We start from the raw sequence: 27,164 nt of genomic DNA on the forward strand, positions 1-27,164 counted from the left end.
TGTCCTCATCCAGGTCATTTATAAAAATGACAAACAGCAGTGGACCCAAAACAGATCCCTGCGGTACACTACATGTAACTGTACTCCAGAATGAACATTTCCCATCAGCTACCACTTCATCTATCTTCTTTGGATCAATTTCTGATCCAAACCGCCAAATCACCATCAATCCCATGCCTTGTATTTTGTGCAAAAGCCTACCATGGGAAACCGTATCAGATGCCTTACTGAGATCCAAATACACCACTTCAACAGCTTTACCCTCATTCACCTGTTTGACCACTTTCTCAAAGAGCTCAATAAGATTTGTGAGCAAGACCTACCCTTCACAAAATCGTGTTGACTATCCCTATAAAATTATTCCTTTCTAGATGATTATAAATCCTATCTCTTATAACGTTTTCCAACACTTTACCCACAACCGAAGTAAGGCTCATAGGTCTATAATTACCAGGGTTGTGTCTACTCCCCTTCTTGAATACGAGGACAGCATTTGCTATCCTTCAGTCTTCTAGCACTATTCCTGTAGGCAATGATGACATAAAGATCAAAGCCAAAGGCTTGACAATCTCCACTGGCTTCCCAGAGAATCCTGGGATAAATCCCATCTGGGCCAGAGGACACTCGGTCTTGGTATCAATCTCATAAACCTTGTCTGGATCTCTCCAATGCCTGTATCATTTTTTAAAAAGATCCATAATATGAAGATCAGAACTGTTCACATTATTCCTGTGTCAGGAACTCGATGCAAGAAAGTTTGACAGAATGTCCTGCTCCTTGGAAGCTGCCTGACCTGCTGCCCTTTTCCAGCAACACATTTTCAGCTCAAGAGTGACCTTGAGTCCTGAATAATGGCTTCCTTTGCTGACGCCGTCGTTCAGGACTTGACTAAATGAAAGAATAAAGTCTCGTGATGGGAAGTGGAGAAACTATAGTTCATGGTTTACATGACAGCCAACGCTATAGACAGATGAGGAAGGGAGACCATACGCAATAAATTTCAGGAGTTAAGAGACAGATTAAAGTAAAGAGCTTTGGAAGTAATAATCTCTGGATAAGTGTCAGTACCAAGTTCTGTGCCTGCTTAGGAGAGGCAGATTTGTCAGTTAATTTCAAGGATCAACACATGGGAATAAGGAGGCAGCATGTAACAACTTGGTCATTTGGCCAATCTCTAGAGAAAAGGGAGACATTCATCTCAGTTGATGCAATAAATCTAACAGTTGGGAAGTATTTAAAATGGATTAGAAGATGTGGATGCATGGAAAGTATTCTAATTTGTGTCTAACTACTGAAAAGTTTCAAAGAGGACTGAAACTGGACAGACATCCTGGTATCAACCTAAGAACTGAAAATCATATGATAAGCTCCACCGTGATGACCCTGCAAATTCATCCTTACTACCATTTGAGGGCTCATACCAGAGTTTGGACAGCTGTCTCACAGACCCGTCAAGAGACACCGTGATTTTGTCATATTCAAAGAACCATACTTTACAGACCATGTCCCAGTCACCACCATTACCATCCCTGGATATGTTCTGTCAATTTTCATGCTTTTTGGATGCTGCCTGACCTGCTGTGCTTTTCCAGCACCACTCTAATCTAAACTCTGGTTTCCAGCACCTGCAGTCCTCACTTTCACCATAGGGACAGATGACCTACCTCTGATCTTAATCCATGTGATGATATTTTTACAGATAAATCCCAGGATCCCATGTGTCTTATTAACCACTTTCTCAACCCACCCTAAACACTTTCACTGATTTGTGCCTATTTAACTCCAGGTGCCTTGAATATTGCACCCTCTTTAGGATTGTAGTAATTATGGGTGTCAGTGAACAAGGAAGAATGGGAGTACAGTGGAAAGGGCAAAGAGTAGTATAAAAGGTCGGCACAACATCGAGGGCCAAATGGCCTGTACCGTGCTGTTCTGTTCTTTATTATATATGCTGTTCTATCAATGAATCAAATGTGCTTAATGAATGCCAGCAGCATCAAATTAGATTTAATGAGCTAGAAATGATAGTAAATAGATGTCATACATCTTGAAGAGATTAGTGAAAGTTGGCTCAGGGAAGTGATTAGAATCCCTACAGTGTGGAAACAGGCCCTTTGGCCAAACAAGTCCACACTGATCCTCCAAAGAGTAACTCACCCAGACCTATTGCCCTGCCCTATATTTAGCCCTGACTAATAACCTACACTATGGGCAATTTAACATGGCCAATTCACCTGACCTGCACATCTTTGGATTGTGGACGGAAACCCGAGCACCCGGAGGAAACCCACGCAGACACGGGGAGAATGTGCAAACTCCCCACAGACAGTGGGGTGAGTGTATGAGTTAGAACTTAAGTGTGTGGCTGTGTGTATGGGCCAATGGTTAAGAGCATAGAATACTACTGTGAATGCTACTTTAAATCTTTATTGTCTTAGCCCTGTTGATCTGCAGCAGTGTTTTCCAAATTATTTGTAGGACATAGGTATGGGTGAGTCATGAAAGAGATGATGGCGAAGAGATCAAACATAGAAGCTAGGTGTAGGTGATTCAGCCCTTCATCCCCATACCTGATGATACATTTAGAATCTAAAAAGTTGTCTGTTTCTTGAATCCGTTTAACGTCTTGGCCTCAGCCTATTGAAGGTTGCTTTCTGCTAAGAGGGATAGACTAGCTACATCACCTCCTCTCAGAAGATGCTGCTGATCCCTCTGCTGGGTGTTCAGGTAGCCAAACCACACAGGACCTATTTGGATCTCTGCTCTATAATGAAGCAGTACCATGTTTTCGTGTTCCCCCCTCTCAGTGATAGTGGGTGCAAAATGTTCATGGGTTGTGACCCTGCACCTGAAATTGTGCCCATTGGTTTATTAGTCTAGATAAATATCCGTCCCAGTAGTTTTGGCGGTGGGATAAGGGTAGTTCTAAATGGAAATCTAAAGGTACATGCATAGTTTCTCTAATTCTGCCATGTCTTCAGAAGCAGAAAATTGACAATTGTCAAGGCTACATAGGCACCTTACTACAGTTGAATGATACAGCGCAGCTTTGAAGTTTCTCTAATTCTTCATCTAATACAGCAGTAAAGCAGTAAAACAGTATTGTGGAGAAAGATATATCAAGAACAATAATGTACCTTAAAGAACAAAGATTTGACTGAGGGAAAAACCCCTCTTGCACCCATTTTATGAGACACTTCACCCTTGAAGGTTCTGCTAAGGTGCTGCACCTATATTATGAGGATCATCCTCAATGTGTCATGATTTGGGCTTAAAATATTTTAATTGGTGTGAATTCTCCTCAAACTTAAGTTGTTTCCAGCTCAAGGTCTTGGTTGTAAGCTCTGCAAGTCTCTGCATTTATGGATCCTGGGAGCCAGGACCCGAGGACCCTATTTTTCTCAGACCCTATTCTAATAGATGTTCATGATGGCAAAAGGTGGCTCCCAATCACAACATTCATAGATGTGTTACAGCATATTTTCCAAAGTAGTGTTCCTTTACATAATCATTCTGGCAAAAATCTGACCAAACTACGCTCATTGTCAGCTATGTGTCCTGTTCAAGTTACGGATGAAATAAGAGGAAGGTAATGGTTTAGAATGAGTGTCATTTGTCCTAACATTCTACAAAGTCAAAAGGTGACAAATAATTGTACGAGCTGAATGCTCACCCACAAGCCCAACTGACAAACTCTTCAGCATAACTTCTCAGTGTTCTGATGAGAGTCACTGGACTTGAAATGCTAGCTCTGCTTTCTCCCAACAGTTGCTGCCAGACCTGTTGAGTTTCACCAGCAATTTCTGTTTTTGTTAACTTCTCATTGTGCCTAGAATTAAACCTTTAAAAATACGTTTTAGAACACCAGCTTAAAAATTAATCATTTAAAAATGAAGCAATTGATCACTTTCTCTCTGTAGCCATGTTAAAGTAACCAGAACATTTCCTATTGCTCAAAGGAGATTGGTCTCAGGGGTAGAATCGAATTGCTAGATTCAGTTAAGCACGATACAGCTTTTCAGTTTGAACCATTGATTTATTGTTTGATACCTAACACTGCTTATATCAACTTCTAATGTTCCAAATCTGATTATGAAAAGAGATTTGTCTTGATATAGCGTCTTTCAAAACCTCTGGACTTTGAACAGCCAATAAAGTACTTTTGAAATGTAGTTACTGTTGTAATATAGGGGAGCATGAATTTAAGCACAGATTGATTCACGTCATTATTAATAGTGATCTGTTTGAGTGAAAGTGGGTGAGCAAAGGATATTGGCAAGGGAAACTTTCTTTGAACAGTGCCATGGGATCTTGTACATTCCCCAGTGAGGGCAAACCGGGCTTCAATTTAATTTATCATCTGAAAGACAGCATCTCCAAAGGTATAACATTCGCTTACTCTATTTGTTAAACCCACCTCACCATGTTCATGTATTTAGATTTTATTTTCAGGATTCTTATGCCTCAGTGATATTATCCTTGCCTTTGTCAGATCAAGTCCTCCAATGACTTGAACACCAAATTTCTGCTAATGTTCCGATGCTGTATTGAGGCAGTGTTGCACTGTTAGATTTGCTTTACTTCAGCTATGACATTAAACTGAGACCTTGGGTGAGTCAGAAGGTGGGAAACTTTGTTGAAAATCAGGGGAATACGTTCATCGAGCTGGAAAGATTCATTGCATAAGCTGAGGATTTGCAATAGTTCATTGGGGAAGAGGAGAAGAGACTAAGGAAAGGTCCTGTCACCTCAGGGTGGCCTTTGTCCAAGCATTCGTTGAGCAATAGACAGTTGAACCGGATTATTTTGACATTAACTGATGTACAGGAAGAGGACATCTCCAAATCAGGCTGCATTTTCTCAATGGCATGCACAACAACGAATAACAAGATCACCATAGATGGACAAGGTTCATGTCGGAGAAAGAGTAATATCCATAGCACAAGATCTACCAAAACAAACAAAGCTATCTGGGAAGGTCAGAAAACCAGTGCAGAAGAAGATTACTACTCTCAGGCAGATTGTTTTGGACATTTGTTTCCTTGGCTTATACCTCACTCAACTCATAATGACACTCTGACAGAAGTACTCTAGGTCACTGTGGGTCAGAATTTCTTTGCTACTGGATCATTTCAGGGCTCAGCTGCTGACCTCTGCAGATCTCAAGGTTGGTTGCTCATCACTGCCTCAGCCTGGGCACATACCCTTGACACCGTGGCTAACAATATGTTAAATTTCCCACTGGCAGGACCTTCGAAGTTCTGAGGGCACTATTTCACTGCAGCTTTTGTATTTCCCAAATCCAGAGTTATTCAGTGTACACTGTACAACCATGCCAGTGTAGAGGCAGACCAGAGAGTTAGACCAAAATAAAGGCCTGAATATGCCAATCATCAGTGACCACAAAAAGAACTTCCTGCATTCCCTGCCGTGATGCTTTCATTCTTTGCCAATCAGACCTTCTGTAGCTCTTCCATCTCACTAGCTTGATGGATTCAAGGGGACAATGGCTATCCTGTGAACAGGTGGTTCTTCACCCATCAATTAACACTGTGAACAATGCTACAAGGGCATTAGAATGACAATGCACTTTGGCTGTCTGGACTGCTATTGTGGCATTCTGCAGTATGCAAGGGTCTCTCTCATGTTTGTAGTCTGCTACATGTTTTGTACATGGTCTAGCAAGGAGGAGTGACCTTTGAAGAGATGGAATTGGTGATGAAATGAAGTTTTGTGTCGTCGTTGGAGGACTTGGGAGAGAATGTGGAAAGGCATGTACCAGGAGAACCATCTGCTCCGTAAGATGCTTCTGATGACCCCCCCCCCCCGGCCAAAGGATATAAGCAAGCTCATGGTGTCACAACAATGTCTTTCCTGGAAGCCATTATTGCTGGATGCTCTGATTTAGCAAAAGTTCGAATGATGAATGGGAAAGCATGAGGGACTAACCATGTACCTAGGTAAGCAGCAAGCTTGCACAGGAAATACAACCGTGAATCTTAACAATACAATCTAACCATTACGGACAAATAGACTGCTGTGGAGTCAAAAAGTGTGGTGTTGGAAAAGCACAACTAGTCAGGCAACATCTGAGGAGCAGGAGAGTTGATGTTTCGAGCATAAACTCTTCATCAGGAATGTGGAGGTGGGAGGGGGACCCAATGGGGCTGAGAGATAAATGGGAGGGGGCTGGGGCTGGGGAAAGGTAGTTGGGAATGCGATAGGTGGATGAAGGTGGGGGTGAAAGTGATAGATCGAAGAAGAGTGTGGAGCAGATAGGTGAGAAGGAAGATGGACAAGCATGACAGTTCAAGAGGGCAGTGCTGAGTTGGAGGGTTGGATCTGGGATAGGGAGGGGAGATGAGGAAACTGGTGAAATCGACATTGATTCCGTGTGGTTGGAAGGTCCCCAGCGAAAGATGAGGTGTTCTTCCTCCAGTCGTTCGGTGGTTAGGATTTGGCGGTGCAGGAGGCCCAGGACTTGCATGTCCTTGGCAGAGTGGGAGGGGGAGTTGAAGTGGTCGGCCACAGGGTGATGGGGTTGTTTAGTGCGTGTGTCCTGGAGACTGCTGCCTAGAAATTCAACTGTCGTTGTAGAGAAACTAATGTGTTATGCGTACACCTTTGCTGCTTTTCAGTGCAAAGTTGATAAAACCAATCCTTACCTGATAATAAAGAATAATTTATTTACATAGTGAACCTTACTTACTGATGATATGCAACTTTTGCATAACACTGCAGTGGCCCACTTAGTTCTCAAACCCGCACAGTGTCCTCCTCATACATTCACTCCTGCTCTGCTATCTATTGTTGCCTTGGAGGAGAAGAGGCAAGGGACTCATTGAATCTGGAACTCACTGTGTCTGAGAGTGATAAAGGCAGAAAGCCTCATAAAATTTATGACGTATTTAGGCTATGAACCAATGCTCGAAAATGGGATTAGAATACTTCGGGAGTTGTTTTTGATCAGTACGGACATGATGGGCTGAAGGTCCTTTTTCTATACTGTAGACCTTAGTGAGATATATATGTTTTAGATCCAAGGTAACTAAATAATGCATGTAAGAAATGCCCACAGAAGATTCCTATCATGGAAGAGCTTATTTGCAAATAGTCAGGTGCCAAGCATTTTTTTCAATCTCAGTGGCAAGAGCAGGCATTAATCTATGCATCTTTCCCTGGAATTAAAGGTACTGAAAAGTTTTTGAAGACATTTTGATAATATGCTTTTCTGTGATTACCATTTGGATTATCCATCAGCCACAATAATATCCCAACAACGTGTGGACTGTATCATTCAGAGTCTATTAGGTTGACTCTTTATTGCAGATGACATGTCTCCAAAGAACTAAATATGAACATGACGCACACCCTTAACAGTCAGCTCATGACAGTGGCAGGAACCAAGGACTTGTTTCCAACAGTAGAAAATGTCAAATTGACATGAGCCAAATCAATGTCTTTGGTTCAGTTGACTTATCAACAAGTATGAGAACTGATCCCACCAAAATAGAATATACACAGAAGGTGCTTACACTGGAAAACAAGAGTCTACAGCTGAAAAAAGTGTCTCAGGCTCTGCAGCTTTATATGCCCTTATATTTTGCAGTTTGTGACCAAGGTGCCTTCTGTTTGAGATCATCTCAACAAAAACACACAATATGTAAAGCAAGAGTGATTCCTTCCCGATACTAGGTGTGGACCATATCCGGGATTAATTCATGGGCATGTTAATAATCCCGAGAATTAGGTTGGCATTAACTCCTTCTGTGACAAATTCAATAATTTTTTTTCAGAGATTTAGTATGGATGCTTGATTACCACAAATTAATGACTGCTTTTGTGTCTATGATAGAGCTTTCAATTCAGAGAGTTTTAGAAAAGGCACAAAGAACAGTACAGCACAGGAACAGGCCTATGATCCACTATGCCGACTCGCAACACCTTTCAACACTAAACATATTTTGCCTCTGTGCGGTCTGTATCCTGTTCCCTGAAAATTCATGTATCTGTCAAGATGCCTCTTAAATGTTGCTGTTGTATCCACCTTCACCACCACCTCTGGCTGCTCATTCCAGACAATCACCCTGTGTGTAAAAAAATTTACCTTTCATGTCTTCTTTAAATTTTTACCCTTTTACGTTAAACCTATGTTTTTTTCATAATTCATCTTTCATCCCTGGAAGAAGACTCTGACTATCCATTCTATCCGTGCCTCTCATGATTTTGTAAACTTCTATCAGGTCACTCCTCAGCCTCTGATGTTCAAGTGAAAGCAAACCAAATTTGATCAATCTTTCCTCATAGCTAATACCTTTTAAATCACGTTATATCCTGGTAAACCGTTTCTGTATCCTCTCCAAAACCTCCACGTCTTCCTGGTAGAGTGGTGACCAGAACGGTACACAGTATTCCAAACGTGGTGAATAAAAGAAAGCATATGCCTGTTTGACCACCTTATCCACTTATGTTATCACTTCCAGGGAACTATAGATTTGTGTGCATAGATTCTTCTGTATGTTAATGCTTCTAAGGGTTCAACCATATCCTGTATATTTCCTTCCTGCATTAGACCTTCTGAAATGCATCATCTCATATTTGTCCAGAATAAACTCCGCACACCATTTGTCCACACCCCTTGCCTTTTAAGGGAAGAGTAATGGTGCTGAGAGGTTGTTGGATTTGCCACCTGAGTAAGGAAGAGCCTGAAATCGACGGAGAGCTCAGACAAATATGTCCAGGCTGCCTCCAGTATTTCTGAAGATATCCTGCCAGGTCCCCGTTCCAGAATGCCAGAGGAAACATCACGAGCAGCATAAAAATATGATGTGAGGGTGGAAGATTATGAACCAAAGTCTGATGATGGAATGGGATTTGACCACTATCTAAAACAACCTGACCAGTTGCAACAAGAGTGATATTGATGGTACACAGCCTGACCTGTGAAAAAACTAGGCTGAACCGATGCACTGGGATTTTGATATGTACGTGAGAAATCCTGTGGACAGCTGTCCAAATCCTGTATACTGGAAAACGACAGGTCTTTCTGGGAGAACGCGCATTTCGTTAAAAGGAATTGGCTATAATGTGATTGATGAATTCTAGACGCTGTTTGGATAATGCAAACTTTCTACTGAATGGGTATAGCAATTTTCCATATCAATCTTGTACATTGCAATTTTCTATAATGGTTTTCTATAGCGTGGGGTTGCAGAGGTATGCACCTGTCACGTTATAGCAGAATAACTTGTATGCTTAAAACGTTGGATGGTGTTGTAAGCTTTAAGCTGTTTGTGTTCTTTGTTGGAGAGTTGACATAGACAATGTGTAAAATCCACACAACCAGTCGCCCAAAGGTGGAATCAAACCCAGGTCCCTGGCGCTGTGAGGAAGCAGTGCTAACCGCTAAGCTACCATGCTGCCCCAAAACCTCGCCTTTTTCACTTAATGCCAGGGTTCCAGTGCTCCTTGTGAAATTCAGCCCAAGGAATCAGTGAAAGAAGGAAACGAAAAGGTTAAAATCGCAGCATGGGAATCTGATATTTTTAAAATTGAATAGAATAAGAGGCTTATCATGGCTGGCCAAAATGTGGACTTACGAAAATGTATCCTCCTGTAAATCCAAAGTGTGCAGAAGACTGCAGCCTATATATTGGACTATTTAATACAGTCACATGGTTACTTCAAGTTCAATGGCCACACATCTGTGTCACACACCAAGCAAGTGTTCTTTGTAGCTAATCCTTTCAGGTTTTAACCACTGATCATCTAATTTTTTTTATAATCTGGGTCCAGTTTTATTTGCTGGGCAGTTATTGTATCCTTATTGTTCTCTGTGTGTCTGCTTTATGAAAGAAATTAGAGGATTTGTATTTGGTTGAGTCAGCAGAAAAACCTTACGGATCTAAAACCAGTTTATCCGCACTGGATTAAACCTGACATATGTATTGCGCATAGTGATCACACCTTTCACCTTCATCTCTCCCTCACTGCTACGCCATTATCCTTTTGGAAATCTACAGCCTCAAAACCTTTCCTGTCTCAAAATACTCCATTGTATTTGATGTCATCAGAATTCAATGTCTGCTCCTTCACCAAATGCTGTAATTCCTTTCACTGATCTCAGCAAACTATTCTCACATCTCAATGAAATGACTTTATGGGCCCACTTCTTGATTTCAAATCTCTTCAGAGCCACACCCTGGCTCCATCACCTCCTTCAACCACCTGACCACCACAGACATCCTCTGCTGCTCTTGCAAAGAGCCAGTGGGTAGTGATTGGAATCGGGTGACCTCATTGACCACAAGGTTCTTGGTTGGGATTGTTAATCTGGGGCAATCAGGAAAGTCTTAGCTGACCAATATAACCAGGAGATCACACAGCATTGCCCTTTGATGTCAAGGGCACTGCTTGTCACTGGCCACTTGAGTGCTTCTTTGCTTCCTGATGGTGAAAATTGAATAACGATTTGTACAGTTTGTGTCTTTCACTGTGCCTCACACCTGCACACACAACATGGGTGCAGGGGAAAAATAAGCACTGCCACAGTTAGGCGGTAGTGTGGGGGTTTAAAAAAAGTGTCAGACATTCTGTAAAAAAAAGACAGAGGTGTCTATATGAAAGAGAAAAAAAGAAAGTAATAACCAGGAGATTAGAATCTCCTCGGTTGAGGATTGACGTCAAACTGGCTGACCACAAACGGTGTACTGTGCAATAGTAAATAAGGTGACAGGACCCAGCTTCTGTGCAGTTATTTCACAGTGGTATAATAGTAATGTCACTAGATGAGTAATCTAGAGCCCCAGGCTAATATTCTGGGGTCATGGGTTCATTTTTGAGTGCGAGCAGCAGCAGAGTTTAAAGGAACCCGGAAGGCTACAGCTAAGGTGAGACAATTTGTTTTAAAATTACTTACCGGTAGCGGGCAGCGGTGTTTTTCTTTCTCTCTTCACAGAGCGGGAGCAGCAGGGGGAAGTGATGACGACCAGAGGGGCAGCCGGAAGCTGGTGTAGCGCAACCTTACCTGGGTAGGTTTTTTTTCCTATAAAAGCGCGCAGGAGAGGGACCCGAGGCACTACAGAGGTAGTGCCTCCCACCCTCCCTCCTCCTCTAACCTAATAATAAGACCCGTTGTGGTTAGTAGGTAAGTGCTGCATTTTGCTTGTTCTATTCTTTAGACCTAGTTTTTTTTTTAAAAGGTTACTTTTAGAGGGATGGCAGTGAAGGCAGTGCAATGTTCCTCTTGCAACATGTTTGCGGTGAGGGATGCCATGGCCGTCCCTGCTGATTACACTTGCAGGAAGTGCACCCATCTCCAGCTCCTCCAAGACCGTGTTAGGGAACTGGAGCTGGAGTTGGATGAACTTAGGATCATTCGGGATGCAGAGGGGGTCATAGATCGGAGCTTTAGGGAAGTAGTAACTCCAAAGATTGCAGACAGATGGGAGACAGTGAGGGGGACTGGGAGGAAGCAGCCAGTGTAGGGACCCCCTGCAGCCGTTCCCCTCAAGAACAAGTATACCGTTTTGGATACTTGTGGGGGGGACAACTTACCAGGGTTAAGCAATGGGGCTCAGGCCTCTGGCACGGAGCCTGTCCCCATTGCTCAGAAGGGAAGGGTGGAGAAGAGCAGAGCAATAGTTATTGGGGACTCGATAGTTCGGGGCACAGATAGGCGGTTTTGTGGGAACGAGAGAGACTCACGTTTGGTATGTTGCCTCCTAGGTGCAAGGGTACGTGACGTCTCTGATTGTGTTTTCCGGGTCCTTAAGGTGGAGGGGGAGCAGCCCGAAGTCGTGGTCCACATTGGCACCAACGACAAAGGTAGGAGGGCTGAGGATGTTAGGCAGGCTTTCAGGGAGCTAGGTTGGAAGCTCAGAGTTAGAACAAATAGAGTTGTTGTCTCTGGTTTGTTACCGGTGCCACGTGATAGAGAGTCGAGGAATAGGGAGAGAGAACAGTTAAATGCGTGGCTACAGGGGTGGTGCAGGATGGAGGGATTCCGGTATCTGGATAACTGGGGTTCTTTCTGGGGAAGGTGGGACCTCTATAAACAGGATGGTCTGCACCTGAACCTGAGAGGCACCAGTATCCATGGGGGGAGGTTTGCTAGTGCTCTTGGGAGGGGGTTTAAACTAACTCTGCAGGGGCATGGGAACCGAGACTGTAGCTTTAGGGTGCAGGACCTGGAGTGTAGGGAGGTTAGGAACATGGCATCAATCTCAAAGGAGGGTGCCTGTAAACAGGAAAGTGCCTTGAAGTGTGTATACTTCAATGCAAGAAGTATACGAAATAAGGTAGGTGAACTTGCAGCGTGGGTTGATACCTGGGATTTCGATGTTGTGGCTATTACGGAGACATGGGTAGAACAGGGACAGGATTGGCTGTTGCAGGTTCCAGGGTTTAAATGTTTTAGTAGGGTCAGAGGTGGGGGTAAAAGAGGGGGAGGTGTGGCATTGCTTGTCAAAGCTAGTATTACAGCTGTGGAAAGGACGATGGATGAAGACTTGCCATCTGAGGTAGTTTGGGCTGAGGTTAGGAATAGGAAAGGTGAGGTCACCCTGTTAGGAGTTTTCTACAGGCCTCCTAATAGTCCTAGAGACGTAGAAGAAAGGATTGCAAGGATGATTCAGGAAAAGAGTGAAAGTAATAGGGTGGTTGTTATGGGGGACTTTAACTTTCCTGATATTGACTGGGAAAGCGATAGCTCGAGTTCGTTAGATGGGTCGGTGTTTGTCCAATGTGTGCAGGAGGGTTTCCTGACACAATATGTAGACAGGCCAACAAGAGGTGAGGCCATACTGGATTTGGTTCTGGGTAACGAACCAGGCCAGGTGTTAGAATTGGAGGTAGGTGAGCACTTTGGGGACAGTGACCACAATTCGATGACTTTTACTCTAGTGATGGAGAGGGATAAGTGTGCACTACAGGGCAAGAGTTATAACTGGGGGCAGGGAAATTATGATGCGGTGAGGCACGACCTAGGATGCGTGGCTTGGAAAAGTAGGCTTCAAGGCATGGACGCAATTGATATGTGGAGCTTGTTCAAGGAGCAACTATTGAGTACCTGTCAGGCAGGGAGGAAAGGGTCGTGTGAGGGAGCCGTGGTTTAATAAGGAATTGGAATCCCTTGTTAAATGGAAGAGGGCGGCCTATGTAAAGATGAGGCGTGAAGGTTCAATTGGGGCGATTGAGAGTTATAGGGTAGCCAGGAAGGACCTGAAGAGAGAGCTAAGAGCAGCAAGGAGGGGACATGAAAGGTCCTTAGTTGGTAGGATTAGGGAAAACCCTAAGGCTTTCTATAGGTATGTCAGGAATAAAAGAATGACTAGGGTAGGAATAGGTCCAGTCAAGGATAGTAGTGGGAAGTTGCGTGTGGAGGCTGAAGAGATTGGGGAGACACTGAATGAATACTTTTCGTCAGTATTCATTCAGGAACAGGACATTGTTGCCGATGTGAATATTGAGTCACAATTAATTAGAATGGACGGCTTTGAGGTACGTAGGGAAGAGGTGTTGGAAATTCTGGAAAGGGTGAAAAGAGATAAGTCCCCTGGGCCTGTTGGCATTTATCCTAGGATTCTCTGGGAAGCAAGGGAGGAGATTGCAGAGCCATTGGCCTTGATATTTATGTCCTCGTTGTCTACAGGAGTAGTGCCAGTAGACTGGAGGATAGCAAATGTGGTTCCCTTGTTCAAGAAGGGGAGTAGGGATAACCCTCGTAACTATAGGCCGGTGAGTTTCACTTCTGTTGTGTGCAAAGTCTTAGAGAGAATTGTAAGGGATAGGATTTATGAACATCTGGATAGGAATAATGTGATCAAGGATAGTCAGCATGGTTTTGTGAAGGGCAGGTCGTGCCTCACAAACCTTATTGAATTCTTTGAGAAGGTGACTAAGGAGGTAGACGAGGGGAAAGCGGTAGATGTGGTGTATATGGATTTTAGTAAGGCGTTTGATAAGGTTCCCCATGGTAGGCTACTGCAAAAAATACGGAGGTATGGCATTGAGGGTGAGTTGGAGATTTGGATTAGGAATTGGCTGGATGGAAGACAGAGGGTAGTAGTTGATGGTAAAGGTTCATCTTGGAGTGCAGTTACTAGCGGTGTTCCGCAAGGATCTGTTTTGGGACCATTGCTGTTTGTCATTTTTATAAATGACCTGGAGGAGGGGCTAGAAGGTTGGGTGAGCAAGTTTGCGGATGATACGAAAGTCGGTGGAGTTGTTGACAGTGAGGAAGGATGTGTCAGGTTACAGCGGGATATAGATAAGTTGCAGAACTGGGCAGAAAGGTGGCAAATGCAGTTCAATATAGGTAAGTGTGAGGTGATTCACTTTGGTATGGGTAACAAAAAGATGGGGTACTGGGCTAATGGTCGGATACTTGGTAGTATGGATGAGCAGAGGGATCTTGGTGTCCATGTACACAGATTTCTGAAAGTTGCCACCCAGGTAAATAGTGCGGTTGGAAGGCATATGGCGTACTGGCTTTTATTGGTAGAGGAATTGAGTTCCGAAGCCCTGAGGTCATGTTGCAGTTGTATAAGACTCTGGTGCGGCCGCATCTGGAGTATTGTTTGCAGTTTTGGTCGCCATACTATAGGAAGGATGTGGAGGCACTGGAACGGGTGCAGAGGAGGTTTACCAGGATGTTGCCTGATATGGTAGGAAGATCGTATGAGGAAAGGCTGAGGCACTTGGGGCTGTTTTCATTGGAGAAAAGAAGGTTTAGGGGTGACTTGATTGAGGTGTACAAGATGATTAGGGGTTAAGATAGGGTTGACCATGAGAACCTTTTTCCACGTATGGAGTTAGCTATTACAAGGGGGCATAGCTTTAAATTAAGGGGTGATAGGTATAGGACAGATGTTTGGGGTAGATTCTTTACTCAGCGAGTCGTGAGTTCATGGAATGCCCTGCCAGTAGCAGTGGTGGACTCTCCCTCTTTATGGGCATTTAAACGGGCATTGGATAGGCATATGGAGGATAGTGGGCTAGTGTAAGTTAGGTGGGCTTGGATCGGCGCAACATCGAGGGCCAAAGGGCCTGTACTGCGCTGTATTTTTCTATGTTCTATGTTGTATCTCACTATGGCTGATGATGAAGTTTGAGTTCAGTTAAAATTTGGAAAAAAAAAGTAGTGACCACTGTCGATTGTTGTAAAACTGTCTGATTCACTAATGTTTTTTAGGAAAGGAAATTTGTGTTCCATCCCTAATCTGACCTACATGTGTCCCCAGACTGGCAGCAAAGTAATTGACCCTTAACAATAAATGTTGGCTTAGCCAGCGATGCCCACAATCCAAGAAAGAATAAAAAGCATGCTAGTTTGCTTCTTGTTTCACATGTCCTCCACAATGCCTGCTTCCCTCTGTGCACCCTGATATGGACCTTGATTTCTGCCATGTCTATGCTGCACACTTAGCCCTGAGCTTGAATGTCATGGGTATTTGTCAAATTCCAGAGATTGTAACTTAAAATCTCAGCTCACATACAAGTGTATAAAACCATAAGATGTGAGAGCAGGATTAGGCTATTCCAAATATCGCTCAGTCCTCCAGACGGATGGATGATGGTGGTGGAGTAGGGTATCTGAGCTTGGGGCTCATCTGCTACATCCGCTCTTTTTATTTTTTTCTCTTCTCATTTTTTTTCTTTTTCTTTCTTCTATTTTACTTCCCTCCTTTTGAATAATTCAGTCGTGATGGCGAGTGGGCCCAGCATGGATTATTGGTGGCAGCAGACACTGGTTTGGGTTCATGGCAATGTCTGCGTCCAGCAGATTCAAGGAGGCAGCGGTGGAGTTGGGCTTGGGCCCAGTATGAGTACCAGCAGCATTGGCAGCGGCTGCAACAACGAGCTGGGCCCAAAGCAGACTCATGGTGATGGTAGAGTTGAATTTGGGCTGGTCCAGTACCAAGCGACATGGGCAAGGTCCAGCGAGGATTCATAGTGGTGAGGGTGAGTTGGAGCTGAAGAGTGGAACCTTCTATTCCAGTGGCGTGGCGAAGGGGCTTGTGCTTGGCCACCAGGCCTAAGGCCAATGACCGAGCACTTAACAAGATGGACTGTAAAGTTGAACACTCTTTCTTTTTTTATTTTCTGCCTTTATATTCTCTGTTTTGATTTATTTTTCTGTGTTTTAATATGGCGCCAGAGAGTGGCGACACTATACAACACTTTTCACTGCATTTTGTAACAAAATACACGGTGCAATAAATAAATCAAATTAAATCAAAAGATAATGGCTAGTCTGTTCATCCTCATCTCCACTTTCCTGCCTTTTCCCTCATAGCCCTTGATTCCTTGACTTCAGCCTTGAATCTACTTAATGATCCAGTCTTGACAGCCTCTGTGGTGAAGAATTCCACAGCTTTAGCACCCTCTGAGAGATGAAATTCCTCCTCATCCTAGTCTTAAATAAACAAATGCTATGCTGTCTGGTCATAGACTTTCCCACAAGGGGAATTATCACTCCACATCTACACTGTCAAATCCTGAAGAATGTTATATGTCTTTCAATAGGATAGCCTTTGTGAGTTATGCACGAGGACCCCCAAATCCATCTGTACTGCAGCTTTCTGTAGCCTTTCTCCATTTAGATAATATTTAACTCCTGTATTCGTCCTGTCACAGTACATAACGTGATATTTTCCCACACTATGTTCAATCTGCTGCGTTTTTGCTGCCTCATTTAACCTGTCTATTTCCCTCTACAGACTCTCTGTGTCATCCTCACTGCTTGCCTTCCCGCCTCTTTTTCTGTGATATAGTCCATTAGCTTCTATGATCGTAATAATTGCGGTCCCAGAACTGATCCCTGCAGCACTCCAGTAGTTACAGGTTACTATCCGAGAAATGCCCCCTTAACTCACCTCTTTATCTTCCATTAGTTAGCCAATCCTCTTTCCTTGGTAATCTAATATTATATTCTTTGTGACGGATTCTAACTCTTTTCCAATCGTAGATGTTAAGCTACTTGACCTAGAGTTATTTGTCTTTGTCTCCTTCCCTGGATGATTAAGGTTCAAGTAATGTGCTTGACTGTTGAAAGAGCTGAATTTCAATTGAGGTGTTAAATCAAATCCTTGTAAAAAAAAGAAAATCCCACCGTGCTGCTTTGAAGAAGTGGAGGAGTGTTCTCCCCAGTGTTCTAGCCAATACTTCGTGCTCAACCCCCACAGCAAAAACAACAGGTTCTCAGAGCATTCATACACTACTGTTAGTGGAAGCTTGTTCTGTAAATTGACAGCCATATTTTCAAAAGTGATTCCACTTCAAAAACAATTAATTATCAAGGTGCTTTAGGATGTCCTGTGGTTATGAAAAGTGCAACATAAACGCAAATGTTTCTTGTTTTTCCAGGAACCTTTTGAATGAATGAATGAATTAGCATTATTGTCGCATATACTCAATGAGTACAGTGACAAGTTTATATATGTTGCCACTTACAGCACCATCTCATGTACAGCTTCTTTAGTTACAAGATCTTAGAAAATAGAGAAGTAAGATGTCCAGAACTGCAGAAATAAATGTTCAGAACAACAATCTTTCAATTCATACCATTGCTCGCACCTAGATGCCAGTCAGCACCATGCTGGCTCTAGACTGCACCAGGCTTCACCTTGAAGATCATGAGTCTGGGAGATCGCTTCAGACTGCCATGCTGAGCCAAAAGAATGCCATGCCGGACTGAGAGAACATCACGCCAGGCTGGGAGCTCAACATGGAAGGCTGCTGTGCCAGGCTGGGAGGTCAGAATGCCAGGCCGGGAGGCCGCCATGCCAGGCTGGGAGTCGTTGATCGAAGGCTAGGAGTCAACCGGAGGCCAGGAGTCATCGTCAGAGGCCGAGAGTTGTTGACTGAAGGCATGGAGGCTAGTAGTCGTCCAAGGCTGAGAGAGAAGAAGGTTAAAAACACAGAAGAAAAGAAGAAGAACAGGTGGAGCGGATGGTCTCCAGCATAAGTGTCCTACTCTGCCATCATTTCAAACTCTCAACTGCGTGTAAGAGATTCTATACCCTGAGTTTAAAAAATCCAGGATAGGACTTTTAACTGTCCCACCTCCCACAACTGATCTTTGATTGAATTTGGTGCCATGATTTCTCCTCTGTGGTTTTCTATGTATTTTCTGTTCCCTCAATAGCTTGCAAAACAGTCATTACTTTCCTGAAGCTGATAGAAGCCCAAAGTGGAGTGACTAGAGAGAATTTAGGAATAATAATCACCATTGTCCAGCAGCTGTTGTGAAGGCTTGTAGTTGTAGTCTTGAACTTGAATCTGGGATCTCCTGCTTTATTTTCTTTTTCCAACAAAAACAGAAGGCAGTGTCTCCTAGTCGAGAGGACTTTTCCCTGCAGTACACTGGCTGTGTGGGCTAGCGAGCTCAGAGTTAGTCCCCTGAACTGAGGAGATTGTAATCTCCTGGGTCTTTTTTCCTTAAACCCCCACACTTCCACCAAACAGCGGCAGTGCTTATTTCTCTCCTTCTTTGTTTAATTAATTTACCAATTATAAGCTGAATTACCGGGAAAATTAGTAAAATTATGTGGCACAGTGGCTCAGTGGTTAGCACAGTTGCCCCACAGCACTGGGGTCTCGGGTTCGATTCCAGCCTTGGGTGATTGCCTGTGTGGAGTTTGCACGTTTTCCCGGTGTCTGTGTGGGTTTCGTCTGGGTGCTCTGCTTTCCTCCCACTACCCCAAGATATGCAGATTAGATGGGTTGGCCATGCTAAATTGCCCCATAGTATCCAGAGATGTGTAGGCTGGGTGGATTAGTCATGGGAAATACAGAGCTGTAGGGTGGGTCTGGTGAATGCTCTTCAGAGGGTTGATGTGGACTAAATGGGCTGAATGATCTACTTCCACACTGTCATGATTCTGTGATGGTTAGGCTTGTTTTTAATGCTAATCTGCACAATTGCATTATTATTATTTTCAATTCTCATGAAATTATTGTTGTTTCCAACCAGGGCTTTTTCGAGGGCTTACAGGAGTTGGTCGAGAAGTATGGTCAAGTTTGTGGGTAAGCAGATTATTACCATCTAAATGTTATCACTACTCTGACCTCCTGTGGAAAGCAGGATGGAAGATTCTGACATTGATCAGGAGAAATGTCTTTAACCAGTAAATGGTTAGATTGTGAATATATGAAATAGGAACAGGAACTGATTGTAGACTCAGGTCTACTTTGTTACTGGCCCCCATAGCCCCCAAGGTTAGCAACCCCTGAGAGAAGAAATTCTTCCTGAAATACCTCTTAAATGGGTGACCCCTTATGTGGAACCCTTTATCACAAAAAGCAGTTCAGGTGGTTTGTCTATTTAAAGGAAAGATTAAAAAATAAAGGCGAGGTTCAGTCTCCAATAATGAGGAAATGTAAGCTTTTGAATCAAAAGGATATGGCAACATTCTAGGGCAATTATTTTGATAATGACACCTAGAGTGGGACAGTGGGATAGAGTGAACAAGCAGAATGCAGTAGAAAACAAAGTCAAAAGGGAGAAAAATAGTAAAAAGACAAAATCAATAGCCCTTTAATTAATTAAATTTAATTAAATGCATGAAGTGATCACAATAAAATAAATGAATTAACTGCACAAGTTAGTGGTAAGCACTGATGCCTCAAAGCACCAGGGACTCTGGTTTGATTCCACCCTTGGGCAAATGTTTGTGTGGAATTTGCATATCATCCGTGTCTACTGTGCTCCGATATCCTCCCACAGTGCAAAGAGGTTAGGTGGATTGGCTGTGATAAATTGCTCTGTAGTGTCTAGGGATGTTCAGGTTAGACAGATCAGTCATGGGAAATGCAGGGTTATGTGGAAGGGTGGGAAGCTGTGTCCAGCTTTTCCAGCACCACTCTAATCTAGACTCTGATCTCTTGCATGTGCAGTCCTCACTTTTGCCTATGTTATTCCGAGGGCTGGTGCAGACTTGATGGACCAAATAGCCTCTTTCCTGATTGTGGGGATTCTGTGATTAACGTGTATGATCGTATATCCATTTCAGAGATACGGTTACAAGGAGGTTAAAGTTGTGACCTACATATTTGGCAATATGTGACTTTTCAAAAAGACAGGCAGGAAGGTTGGTGTAGTAGTTTTGCTGGTTCTGGAGGTAGAATAAGTACGATCAGTTGATGTACTTTTATGGATTGAGGCAAGAAATAATAAAGGTAAAAAGATACTAGTGGGAATAGTCTATGAGCTTCATAACAATTGTTGTTCTGTAAAATACAGAATAAGTCAGGAGATAATGAGGCATGTCAAAAAGGCAGTGCTGTAATTATGGGTGATTTTAATTTTCAGGTAGATTGAGAAAGTCGGATTGGCAGAGGTAGCCATGAGGAAAATATTATCATGTATTTGGGACACTTTTCTGGAACAGTATGTTGTGCATCCAACCAGTGATTAAGCTATTTTAGATCTGCTGTGTGCACTGAGCTAGGTTTAGTAAATTATCTCAGAATAAGAGATCCCCTTGAGAACAGTGGCCATAACACGGTAGAATCTGGCATTCAGTTTGAGAGCGAGAAACGTCAGTCCGAAACAACTGTGCCAAACTTAAATAAAAGTAACTGCATAGGGATGAGGGCTAAGTTGGCTAGATTGGACTGGGAAGGGAGTTTAGCAGAAATGACGGTTGAGGGACAATGGAAGACTTGTAAGAAACTGTATTGTGACTTATAGCAAAGATGTACCCAGAGAAGAAGGATTCTAAGAAAGGGACAAACCAACCATCGTTAATCAAGGAAGTTAACGATAGTTAAGGAAAAATATACAATGTGGCAAACTCAGAGATAAACCAGAGAACTGCAGAAGTAATAGTAGGCAACAAAAGATGATTGAAAGAAATTGAGAAAATAAAATTTGTTGAGAGCATACTATCATTGAGATCAAAACAGTCAATAAGAGCTTCTTTAAATATATTAAAAGGAATAGAGAAGTCAAAGTGTCACATATCTTTTTGAGATGGCTGCTCCCATCTGCCAATTATACCCAAGCCTCCCCCCCCCCCCCCCCCCCCCCCCCTCGGGTGCTGGAAAACCATTCAACTTTAAATTCCATAGTGGAGCCCTGTTTCCATATGTTCCTAAAGTGTGGCCAGGATGAAGGACGGGAAAAATTCTGGCTGTAATAGGCTGCTCCTTTTTTGGGAAATTTTAGTTGTTGGAGGTGACTTCCGTGAATTCCAGGAGCAGCAGTTTTATACGCTGTTGCATTGTTTTGGAACTTTGGAGAAAAAAAATCAAAACAACAGCACTTTTAAAAAGGGAGAAGGACAAACAAGGCGGCACACTGACAGGTCAGCGCAGAAGAGAGAGAAAGAAAGAAGTCCACACTGCTAACTGACACAGCAGTGAATCTGGACAGTTACTGCCTTTGCGGTTTGAATTTATGGTGTGCATCTAGGAAAACTTAACAAACAGCGAAATTCACAACTGATCTTGGAGAACCTGTTTGGGAGAGGTCACAGCACAGAAACATAAGAGTAAATAGTTTGAAATACAGGCTTGCTGTAAATCTACAATAGTGAGTAGAGTGGGTTCTTTCCTGATTGTATGTATTATTGGGATATATCTCTGAAGTCATAAGTATAAAGTTAGCCTGGAGCAGTTATAAGAAGAATAAGACTGTGCTATTTTCTGGGTCTGTAGATTGGAAGAAGCAAAAATGTCCCTTAGTAGAGTAATATGCTGCTCTTGTTGGATGTGGGAGTTCAGGGAGAGTTGACGTGTTTCTGTGGATTATATCCGCAACAACTGCCTTTGGTTGCGAATCCTATCAGATCAAATGGATCAGTTGGATGCAATGCAAAACTTTCAGGAGCAAGGGGGTTTGAGGATGGCAGTTATAGGAAGGGGGAAAAGCTGCAGATACAGTCAGATAGATGGGTTAACTCGGTCAGATAGATGGGTTAACTCCAGGAAAGGTAGGCAGATAGTATAGGAGTCTTCTGTGGCTGGCCCTATTTCAAATCAGTATGCTGTTTTGGAAAATGTAGGGGGTGATGGATTCTCAGGGGGATGTAACATGGACAGCCAAGTTTCTGGAATCAAGACAGGCTGTAATGTAATGAGGGGTACATCAGATTCCAAGCAATCAACTCTGTTTGTGGACTCTCTAGTCAGAGGCACAGATAGATTTTTCTGCGGCCAGCAGGGAAAAATCAGAATGGTGTGTTGTCTCCCTGGTGCCAGGATCAAGGATGCCTCAGAGAGGCCACAGAATGTTCTCAAAGGGGAGAGAGATCAGCAGGAGGTCATTGTACACATTGAAACCAATAATGTAGGAAGGGAAAAGGATGCGATTCTGAAAGGAGAATATTGAGAATTAGGCAGGAATTTAAAAAGGAGGTCCTCAAGGGTAGGAATATATGGATTGCTCCCAGTGATACAAGCTAGTGACAGGAGGAATAGGAGAATAGAGCAGATGAATGTGTGGCTGAGGAGCTGGTGTATGGGAGAAGGATTCAGATTTTTGAATCATTGGAATCTCTTCTGGGGTAGAAGTGACCTGTACTAGAAGGACGGATTGCACCTGAATGGGAAGGGGATTAATACACTGGCAGGGAGATTTGTTAGAACTGCTCGGGAGAATTTAAACTAGTAAGGTGGGGGTATGGGATCCTGGGAGATACTGAGGAAAGAGATCACTCTGAGACTGGTGCAATCGCGAAAAGAAGTGAGTCAAACAGTCAGGGCAGACAGGGACAAAACAAATAACAAGGTAGGACTGATAAATTAAAGTGCATTTATTTTAATGCAAGAGGCCTAACAGGGAAGACAGATGAACTCGGGGCATGGTTAGGAACATGGGACTGGGATATCATAGCAATTACAGAAACCTGACTCAGGGATGGACAGGATTCTGGATTAGTGGTGCTGGAAGAGCACAGCAATTCAGGCAGCATCCGAGGACAGGCAAAATCGACGTTTCGGGCAAAAGCCCTTCATCAGGATTATTCCTGATGAAGGGCTTTTGCCCGAAACGTCGATTTTGCCTGTCCTCGGATGCTGCCTGAATTGCTGTGCTCTTCCAGCACCACTAATCCAGAATCTGGTTACCAGCATCTGCAGTCATTGTTTTTACCTCAGGGATGGACAGGACTGGCAGCTTAATGTTCCAGGATACAAATGCTACAGGAAGGATAGAAAGGGAGGCAAGAGAGGAGGGGGAGTGGTGTTTTTGATAAGGGATAGCATTACAGCTGTACTTAGGGAGGATATTCCCAGAAATACATCCAGGAAAGTTACTTGGGTGGAGCTGAGAAATAAGAAAGGGATGATCACTTTATTGGGATTGTATTATAGACTCCCTAATAGTCAGTGGGAAATTGAGAAACAAATTTGTAAGAATCAAGTTATCTGTAAGAATAATAGGGTGATTATGGTAGGGGATTTTAACTTTCCAAACATGGACTGGGACTGTCATAGCATTAAGGGTTTAGTTGGAGACGAATTTGTTAAGTACAAGAAAATTTTCTGGTTCAGTATGTGGATGTACCTACTAGAGAAGGTGCAAAACCTGACCTACTTTTGGGAAATAAGGCAGGTCAGGTGACTGAGGTGTCAGTGGGGGTGCACTTTGGGGCCAGGAACCATAATTCTATTCGTTTTACTGAAGGAAAAGGATAGACCATCTCTAAAAGGTGAAGTTCTAAATTGGAGGAAGGCAAATTTTGACAGTATTAGGCAAGATTGGGCGCAGATGTTCGCAGGTAAAGGGACAGCTGGAAAATGGGAAGCCTTCAGGAATTAGATTATGAGGGTTCAGAGCTATTATATTCCTGTTGGGGTGAAAGGAAAGGCTGGTAGGTGTAGGGAATGCTGGATGACTAGACAAATAGAGGGTTTGGTTAAGAAAAAGAAGGAAGCATTTGTCAGGTATAGATAGGACAGATTGAATCAATCCTAAAGAGAGTATAAAGACAGTAGGAGTATACTTAAGAGGGAAATCAGGAGGGCACAAAGGGGACATGAGATAGCTTTGGCAAATAGAATTAAGGAGAATACAAAGAGTTTTTACAAATTCATTAAGGACAAAAGGGTAACTAGGAAGAGAATAGGGCCCCACCAAGTTCAGCAAGGTGGCCTTTGTGTGGAGCCGCGGGGTATGGGGCAGATACTAAACAAGTATTTTGCAACAGGCCTTACTGTGGAGAAGGACGTGAAAAACATAGAATGTGGGGAAATAGATCGTGACATCTTGAAAAATGTCCATATTACAGAGGAGGAGGTGCTGGATGTCTTGAAATGCATAAAGGTGAATAAATCCCCAGGACCTGACCAGGTGTACCCTACAACTCTGGGAAGCTAGGGAAGTGATTGCTGGGCCCCTTGCTGAGATATTTGTATCATCGATACTCACAGATGAGGTGCCAGAAGACTTGAGATCTTGACGTCGGTGGTGGACAAGTTGTTGGAAGGAATCCTGAGGGACAGGATGTACATGTATTTGGAAAGACAAGGGCTGATTAGTTATTCTCAGCATGGCTTTGTGCAGGGGAAATTATGTCTCATGAACTTCATTGAGTTTTTTGAAGAAGTAACAAAAAGGATTGATGAGGGCAGAGTGGTGGATGTGATCTATATGGATTTCAGTAAGGCGTTTGACAAGGTCCCCCATGGGACCATGGTGCAGAAAAAATTTACATGGATATTGCCAGGGTTGGAGAATTTGAGCGATAGGGAGAGGTTGAAAAGGCTGGGGTGCTTTCCCTGGAGTATCAGAGGCTGAGGGTTGACCTCTATAGAGGTTTATAAAATCATGAAGGGCATGGATAGGGTAAATAGAGAAAGTCTTTTCCCTGGGAAGCTAGGGGAGACCAGAACTAGAGGACATAGGTTTAGGGTGAGAGACCTAAGGGGCAACTTTTTCACGCAGAGGGTGGTGCATGTATGGATGAGCTGCCAGAGGATGTGATGGTGGCTGGTACAATTGCAGCATTTAAAAGGCATTTGGATGGGTATATGAATAGGAAGGGTTTGGAGGGATATGGGCTGGGTGCTGGCAGGTGGGACTAGATTAGGTTGAGATATCTGTTGGCATGGTCAAGTTGGAGCGAAGGGTCTGCTTCCATGCTGTACATCTCTATGACATGGACACCCTGATACCCAGCACTGTAAAAAAGAAAGTCCACATGTGCAAGACCGAGGGATGTATTCCCAACACACTGTTATCTCCTGGCTGTCATGGAGGAGTTAATAGCAAGACCATCATGTCTTAATGAATTAAAAACCATAAGAAACCTACGGTGAGGGAGTTCAAAACTAGGGGGCATATTTTTAAGCTGAGAGGTGAAAGATTTGAAAGGACATGTGGGGTGACTTGTTTACACAGAGTGTGGTTAGTGTGTGGCATAAACCTCCAGAGGAAATAATGGATGTGGGTACAATTACAATGTTTAAAAGATGTTTGGATAATTTTATGAATATGAAAGGTTTGGAGTATACGGGCCAAGCTCAGGCAGATGGGACTAGTTTAGTTTGGGATTAGTTTGTTGTGGACTGGCTGGGCCGAAGGATGTGTTTCCATGCATTATGACTCTCTGATTCTTTCAATACTATTGATTGAAAGTACAAATTATTTGTTTAATCCCTACACCCTCCCCTCCTCTTCTTCAAGAAACTAATTTATAAAAGTATTTGATAACTTGTACAAGGCTGTTCATATGGGAGCATTGATGATGAATGTCATATGGCTAGTTAGTGCTCAGAAATCACAGCAACTGAACACTTCCAGCATGGGTCAGCGATTAACAACTGGGAACAGGAACTCTCAATGACATTCTCTCCCCTCAGGGTGGGGTATTGAGCTGCCGAGAAAGCTGAAATCAGTTTGTTCAGGGAGTATCATCTGTGATTACGCTTCAAGACATGCTGAAAGAGCACCTTGAATATAGCTTAACCATAATTCCTCGAAATGGGCTTCTTCCTGTCAGCCTGTGTGTTGCTCATTTTTCTGAGCAAGTAGATTTATATTGCAGGGCTTTTTAAGACAAAAGAAATAACTTGCATTTACATAGTGCCTTTTGCTGCACCTGTTTTTTCCAAAGTGCTTTACAATGATTGAATTACAGTAATTTGATGTCCACTAACCATTTTCAACTAAGGGAAATGCAGCTATTAATTTGTTCAAGATCTCTCAAACAGCAAAGAAGTAGGGATAAGTATTACCCAGAATAACTTCTCTGTTCTTCTCCGGGTTCTGATTTCGGGTCTGACAAGAAACGGCGAGTGGAAAAATTGCTGAGTTGCTTTAATTTCCAAATTTTCCTACATTCTAATGGAAGTTTCCAGTAGGTTGGAGGATTGTAACTCCTCCATTCAGAAGAAAGGGAGTCATAAAGCTGGAAACTACAACTAATTAGCTTAATGTCTCTTCATCGAGAAGATGTTGGAGGCTATTTGCAAAAATATTATAACAGAGCATGTGGAAAAATTTAAGGCATTTAAGTAGAGCCACCATGATTTTGCAAAAAGGGAAATCATTGAACCAATTTATTTGAGTCTGGTGAACAAGTAGCAGGTGCTCTGGAGAAAGAGGAACCAGGGCATGTGCCCGTGGCGCCAATAGTTTATAATTTGGCTTTGTGATGTCGCTCTGAAAGTATTATAGATTCTGTCACTCCAGTCAAACAGCTTGTGTTTTTTTTTCCTTTTTCCTTGCTGAAGCCAGCCCTTCTTGCTTGAAAAATGTTCTTTCCAGTAATTCTACGATGTAGATTTATGTCTGGGCAATGATATTTGAAATTAAGAATTCATTTTCCTAACATCCTCCTTAAATATCAAGACCAAAACTACATTTAGTACCCTCGGTGTGGTTCACCAACTCCGTGTACATATGTATTAGCCCTTGGCTTCTTGTATGCTGCAACCCCTTGCAATGAAGCCAGCACTCCATTTGCCTTCCTGGTTGCTTGTTGTATTTGAATGAAAACCTTTTCTGATTGATGCGCAAGGTCACTCAGAACCCTCTGTACTGCAATATTCTGCTTAAATAATATTATGAATGTACGTTCTTTGTACCAAAGTGTATTGCCTCACCTTTTCTCATTTTATACTCTGCCTGCCAAATTTTAGCCCACTCTCTTGTTTGTATTTATCTGAAGACATTTTGGGTTGAATTTTATGATTGGTGGGGGGGGGGGGGGTGG

The 27,164-nt window shown here is 43.0% G+C and overlaps 1 protein-coding gene across 1 annotated transcript in view; it reads left to right on the plus strand.

Annotated features, from left to right (window-relative positions):
* The window catches only part of tbxas1 (thromboxane A synthase 1 (platelet)), a 238,952-nt gene that overhangs the window by 59,301 nt on the left and 152,487 nt on the right, over nucleotides 1-27,164 (plus strand). The window contains exon 4 of the mRNA XM_087997508.1: nucleotides 18,977-19,029. Coding sequence (XP_087853634.1) covers nucleotides 18,977-19,029 — 53 coding nt within the window. The remainder of the gene's footprint in view (nucleotides 1-18,976; nucleotides 19,030-27,164) is intronic.

Source organism: Chiloscyllium plagiosum, unplaced genomic scaffold, assembly GCF_037043375.1.
Source record: "Chiloscyllium plagiosum isolate Xiang-an unplaced genomic scaffold, Cpla_swu_hap1 HiC_scaffold_19, whole genome shotgun sequence".
NCBI classification, from domain to species: domain Eukaryota; kingdom Metazoa; phylum Chordata; class Chondrichthyes; order Orectolobiformes; family Hemiscylliidae; genus Chiloscyllium; species Chiloscyllium plagiosum.